Source organism: Urocampus carinirostris, chromosome 5 (assembly GCF_059441175.1).
Source record: "Urocampus carinirostris isolate Australia breed hairy pipefish chromosome 5, RoL_Ucar_1.0, whole genome shotgun sequence".
Taxonomy (NCBI): Eukaryota; Metazoa; Chordata; class Actinopteri; order Syngnathiformes; family Syngnathidae; genus Urocampus; species Urocampus carinirostris.
Window position 1 is genome coordinate 16,659,001 of NC_142353.1, and position 6,000 is coordinate 16,665,000.

Genomic DNA, 6,000 nt, shown 5'->3' on the forward strand with positions numbered 1-6,000 from the left:
GAGATAGAGTTTGTTGTTCTAGATTTTGTTGTTGTTGAGTTTTGATGAAATGTGCATGCTCTTCCTTCTCAAGTAATGCTGATGCCCATTTTTTACAGGTGAAATATTTGGGTTTGACAAGGAATTAATAGATTAAAGATCAAAACTTCAAATCGAATGATATCGTCACACTAATAACGTAATGGCCCAAGTCCTTATTCAAGACTTTTGAATTGCTTATATCTGTCACAACCAGCACACAGGGTAGACCCAATTGCGTAACGTTTTTTCACAATTTTATTGAAAGAAAGAGGAAGGGCAGCGCCTGCGATCCGTTGCTTGCTGGACGCGGGAAGCAAGTCATTCTTGCACTCGGATTGTGATCCGAATACGGAACTGGATCTTCCGTAGCGAGCGATGGCGGTGTCAGAGACGGAAAAACAGGTCGGTAGCCGGGACAGGGAGGGCAAAAGCGTGGTCGGGGTTGGAAACAAGTCGTAACCCAGGACGGGAGAGTAGACGTGGTCGGGATCAAAACAGGTCGTAGCCAGAGACAAACGGGAGCAAAAACGGGACAGGCGGGAGTCAGGGTGGAAAAAAAAGGCTTGCCTTGTAGAAACAGAGGTTCGCAGACGGACTGACAACAGGGGATTGACAGGACTGGGTTTAAATAGGGACAGAGAGCCAATCACAACCCGCAGCGGTTGCCGCCAAATGAGCGGGCACAGGTGATTCACATCAGTAATCATGACGATATCGAGAGAAAACGTGTCTAAGTAAAGATCAGGAGTTGGGAAAAGTGCTTATTGTTTCGTCATCTGCAATATTTGTAGACCGACTTTGGTACGGTGCATACAGTGCAGCTTTCAAGGGGAAACTTCTCAATTTGGCCCTAAAAGGTCACTGCACTTATGTTACTGCTCCCTGGTCATCCTGGAAGGGGGATTACCACTTGTGAGGCCCCCTCTCAAGGTTTCTTATTTTCCTCATAATGAGGTTTTGAGTTTTTCCCTGCCCTCATTGATGTGATTAAGGGCTATACAAATAAATGTGACTTGACTTAAAAGAGTATTCCACAACTCATTCAAACTCGCCAGCCTTTTTTTTTTTACCAAACCAATGTATGGGATTCCGCTCAATGATGTATTATTTTGTTGAGTGTTTATATCTCATAGGGTCACAAAGTATATGACCACTAGATGTCACTGTGTAGTTCAACCGAAAACAAATCCTACCAAACACAAGAAAGAATGCAAACTAAAAAGACTCAAAATGGCTGCCCAAAATGATGGATAAAACCAAGAAGATATTGCTTTTTGATTATCATTTGAAAAATGCTGTGTTTATACTAGTGGGGGCCCATTTAATAGTGTTGTTTGGCGATTCAAAAAGGACTTTGGCTGATGATCTTAAATCCTCAAATGGAGAAATATCGTGGAGAAAAACAGGCTGCAGTCCATGAAAAAAATAGTAAGCATCGAGCGGAACTATCATTCCCGAAAGTCAAAGTTAAATAAGTAATCCCTTCCTTTTTATAATTTTAAACACTTCCTAGGTGTCTTAATAACAAGCCCGGCTAATGTTTCTATGATAACTCTCCCACTACATTATTTGAGTCCCTAAACACTTTTGCTTTTTGTTTCTTGTTTAAATCTGAGTTCTCTCGCCCTACACTCTACTGAGAATCCAATGGTGAGGATGTTTCCATGGCAACCGGCAGTGGCCCTAGATGGCTGTCGAGGGCAAGTTGCTTCTACTTACTGATGCAAAATCGAAGCATTTTCACAAAAGTCGGCAGCGCTTCATTCAAGAGGATCGGCAACTTTACCGAGCTACCAGTTAGGTGTCACAGTTGCCATGGTGCCCAATTGGACCCGCCCGTGTAGTGCTAGCTGCGGCTCGTTGAGAGATTGGCTTTCTTTCTATATTAAGCTCAGCGCTCTCTTGCTTTTTTGTCAGCCCGTCAAACGAACTTCTGCCCCACAAGACGTGGGTTCTGACTCGGTCCTGTTTTCCTTTTGATATCCTCAGTCCGGTATAGTTCCCCTTTATTTCTGTCCTGTTTAATTTCAGGTTCCAGTTTTGTTTCTGTCTATTTTGGTACTTTTATTATATTCTTTTCTCTCAGTTTTCGTTCCCGGCTAGTTTCTTCTGTTTGTTGTCAATCCTGTCTGTCCCTTCCTGTCCAGTATCGACCCCATCTGTCCGATATCAACTCAGCCAATTGGAATCGATCTTGTCGGTCTCTGGCTTCCTGTCCTTCCACGCCAGACCAGAGGCGTGTTCAGGAGAGTGAGTGATTGCTATCGCGAGCTATCGCTAGCTTCTGAACGGCCAGTGATTATTGAGCGCTCGCGTGCCCGAGTAATCACGGGAGAAAGACCGCTTACTTTGATTTCCAACATGGCGTCGACAGTGCAGAAGATGGAGGATCTCACCCTGACGAGTGCTGTTGGCGATGTAATATATCGTCTTACATTGCCTGGTAATGTTTGTGAACAATGCAAGACAGGTATGACCCTTCCACTGCGTTTAGGATAACCTTAACTGTGTCAATATGCGAACTGTCGCTCATATCAGCCAACTCGCTCAAAGCAAGCTGTAGAACGAAATCCATTGTACTGTCGTCGGCCATTTTGGATCAGTAAGGCAATCACAGTGAGCGATTACAAAACGTTCAGCAGTGTGCGGCAAGCGATTATCAAGAGACTACATGTCTGATCACTCTCCTGAACACGCCTCCGCTTCCTATCGTGCATGACTCCCCATTTCCCGTAAAATAAAAGACTTGTGTGAGAACGTCACGCGATTGGGTCCTGTTTCTGTTCTGGTTCTGACATGAGGTGCACAAACATTTACCAAATGCAGCTTTAAAATAGTGCAAATAGTGGTCTCTTTCAGTCTTTGTAGTTTGTGTTCTTCCTTGTACTTTGTAGCATTTGTTTTTGGTGTCATTACACAATACTGTAAAATCTAGTGGTCAAATATTACAGTGTACCTTTAATTTACATGGTCACTTTTGAAATGCAGCTGGCGTACAAAAATAAGCTGCCGCTAAGATTGTTCCTGGTATTTACTTAGCTTCATTTATCGCTATTTTGCGATTTGGATTTACTTTAGAATTACGATATAAATACAGACGACAAAAAATAAAACACATTTTACTCGATAACGAGCAACCAACTGGGTTTTAGTTCGAGATAAACAGTTGAGCTTGATTTCACATCGGTAATGCTAGTATCTGTGATGCACGACGCTAATGCTAGCAGACTAGATCGCAAAGCTAACTACTGACTGTGCAGTAACAGGCGATTACGTTGATGTCTGGTGATGTCTAAATATGAGTCTACTGTACAGTTTACTCTTCATTTAATTGGCAACATTTAACATGTTTAGTTTAAACAACAGAATTTTTCTTTAAAATTTTAAAAACTAAGGCATAGAAAAAAAAGCTTTCAAAATATTATTGTCTTACATCGTAGAATAAACCTATGCACCTTTGATAAGTTAATAGTTTAGTAAACACCTAATATAAGGAGAGAAGACGTCATCGAATTTTAAACTCGCAAGAACAGGAGATGACTGTGCAGAAAAAAAAAGTGCCAAATTCCAAATCTGTTCTCCACGCCCTCCTCTGAGCCCTTTATTTTAAATAAATATCCTAGGTTACAAATGGAGATCTGCCCTGAATGGTTTGTGTTCATTGTTCACGGATCAGACTCAAACGTTAATCTTCTATTTCTCCTGAAGGAGTCTCCAGCTGGGGAGCTGTCATCGCCTTTGACCCCTGTGACTCCACCCATGGAGAACATCAACGGCACCGACGAAATCTGCGATACGACCCCCAACTCGGACTCCAGGCCAGAACCCTCGCAAAACGCGCTGGCCTTCGCTCATAGGTATGTCGCCTATTCCGGCGCTCATCACGTTGCACCAGACACTGGCACTTCACTTCCTGTCTTGTCGCGTTGAAGCATACAATATGCATTCCCTCTTTTTTTTTTTTAACCTGCTGTTGTTGCCGTGTCAGCATTGAGTCTGCATTCTGCCCCTGTTCATCACTTGCTTTCTCATGTCTTTCTCCTCTAGGGAGCAGTTTAAGACTTGTCGGGTCTGCTCTTTCTAGGGCTGTCATTACAAGGCTGATTACTGCAGTGCACAATAAATCCCCCCCGAATAAAAAATCAAACAATTAGTAACACCTTGCAAGAATAATTTTATGCATTGACTGCACTCTCGAGTGATTCCCTTGAATCTTTTTCTCAAACTTGTATGTATAGTAAAGTATTTCTGCATGTGTTAGCCGAACTCACTGCATTAATTTTACATGCAACTGCAAGCAAATAACGTGTGTATTACAGAATGCATGCTACTGTTGTGTTGTTCTTCTAAGCAGAGGATTATGTTCCTCGTGGTAGTATTAATCTGATCCATATGTACTGTTGATAATACGTAGGAAATATCTGAGGTGTATAGAGGAAATATCCTGTTATTGGTAGCAATAAATGTTTGAATAAATAAAACCTAAAAATATATGCCATTGAATAAATGTTCACGGATCCCTTAACCACCGGGGTACACATGGAGATGCAACTCCGGACAGTCTTCTCTACTGCTGACTGCGCCTGGCCTGAGTTTCAGTAATGATGAAGTTGACCCAGGTTTATTCCTTATTGTTGTCAGCCCAGTTCTTTTTCTGTCTTCCTCTCCTCCTGCCTCTTTCGTCTGTGCCCTGGAGAATCATGTTGCCCAGTCCTGATGATCTTGTGATGTGACCATACCACTGAAGTTTACAACAGTTCTTAGTAGGGTCCAATGTGCCCTCTGATGGTTTTGCGCACTGTTTCATTTGTTACCTGGGCTATGTAGCTGATGCCCGAAAATGTCCTATTGCATCACATCTCCATGGCCTGGATTTTCCTTTCCACCTTTTCTGTGAGAGTCCATGACTCCCAACCGTAGAGGAAGACGGAAGTAATCAGCGCTTGCATAAGTCTGATCTTTGATTTCACTGCAATGTTCTTTTCCCTTTAGATGGATCTGGCAAGTGCGGCTGTGGTTTGAGCTATCCTAGCCATGATTTCTGGTTCTGAGTCCTCTTCTGATATGACAACTCTGATATATTTAGATTTGTTGACAGGTTCAAGCTCTTGGTGGTTGATGGTGATGTTTGTGGTGATATCTTGGGGTCATTACTTTTGCTGATTTCCATCTGTACTGGCTTAATGAGTTGTCCAGGCAAATGATCAGATCTCTGAGTACCAGCTCTTTTCCTGTGAGTCCGTAGATATCATCAGCAATAGGGAGGTTAGTGACGTCGTGTCCCTCAATGCTGACTGTGCATTTATGTTGGTCCATGATCCTCTCCAGGAAGATGTTGATAAAGTTGGAGATAAAATCCAGCCTTGTCTTACACCGACTGTGGTTTGAAAACACACTCCAATGGCACCATTAATCAGTAAAGCACTGTTGGCATTGCCCTACAGCTGTTCAATGGTCTGAACTAGTTTCTGGCCCACATTGTACTTCCGCATTGTGCTTCTCAAGGCGGCTTTCCATACTCAAGCGCCATCTTTAAATAAAAGAAGACATCATAGAGGTTTCTCTGGTGTTCTTAAAACTTCTCACATAGGATGTGCAGATTAAAAATCTGTTGTGGTGCTCATTCCCTCCCTGTAACATGTTCTTGGGCTAGGATGTTGTCAGCCTGTGATTTCAGTCAGTTGAGTAGGCCCTTTAGCATAACTTTACTTGCATGGATGATGAGATGGTTCTCTAATTGGAGCATAGTTGGAGGTTTGCTTTCTTTGGTAGCATAATTACTAGTGATTTTGTCCATCCAGATGGCCACCGTCCTGTTTGCCAGATCTTTCTGCAAATCTTTGTCAAGATGTCTATAGTTTGCTCACCATCATTTCGTATGAGCTGCGATGTGATGTTGTCGAATCCGGGAGACTTTTCCTTCTCCAGCAAGATAATTGCTGCCTCTATTTCTCTGAGAGTAGGGAAGTCGTAACTTTC

At 42.7% G+C, this 6,000-nt stretch overlaps 1 protein-coding gene across 2 annotated transcripts in view; it reads left to right on the top strand.

Annotated features, from left to right (window-relative positions):
• homer1b (homer scaffold protein 1b) overlaps window positions 1-6,000 on the top strand; it is a 78,658-nt gene that overhangs the window by 49,747 nt on the left and 22,911 nt on the right. For both annotated transcript variants that reach the window (XM_088336001.1, XM_088336000.1), the window contains one exon: window positions 3,730-3,878. In XM_088336001.1, coding sequence (XP_088192127.1) covers window positions 3,730-3,878 — 149 coding nt within the window. The remainder of the gene's footprint in view (window positions 1-3,729; window positions 3,879-6,000) is intronic.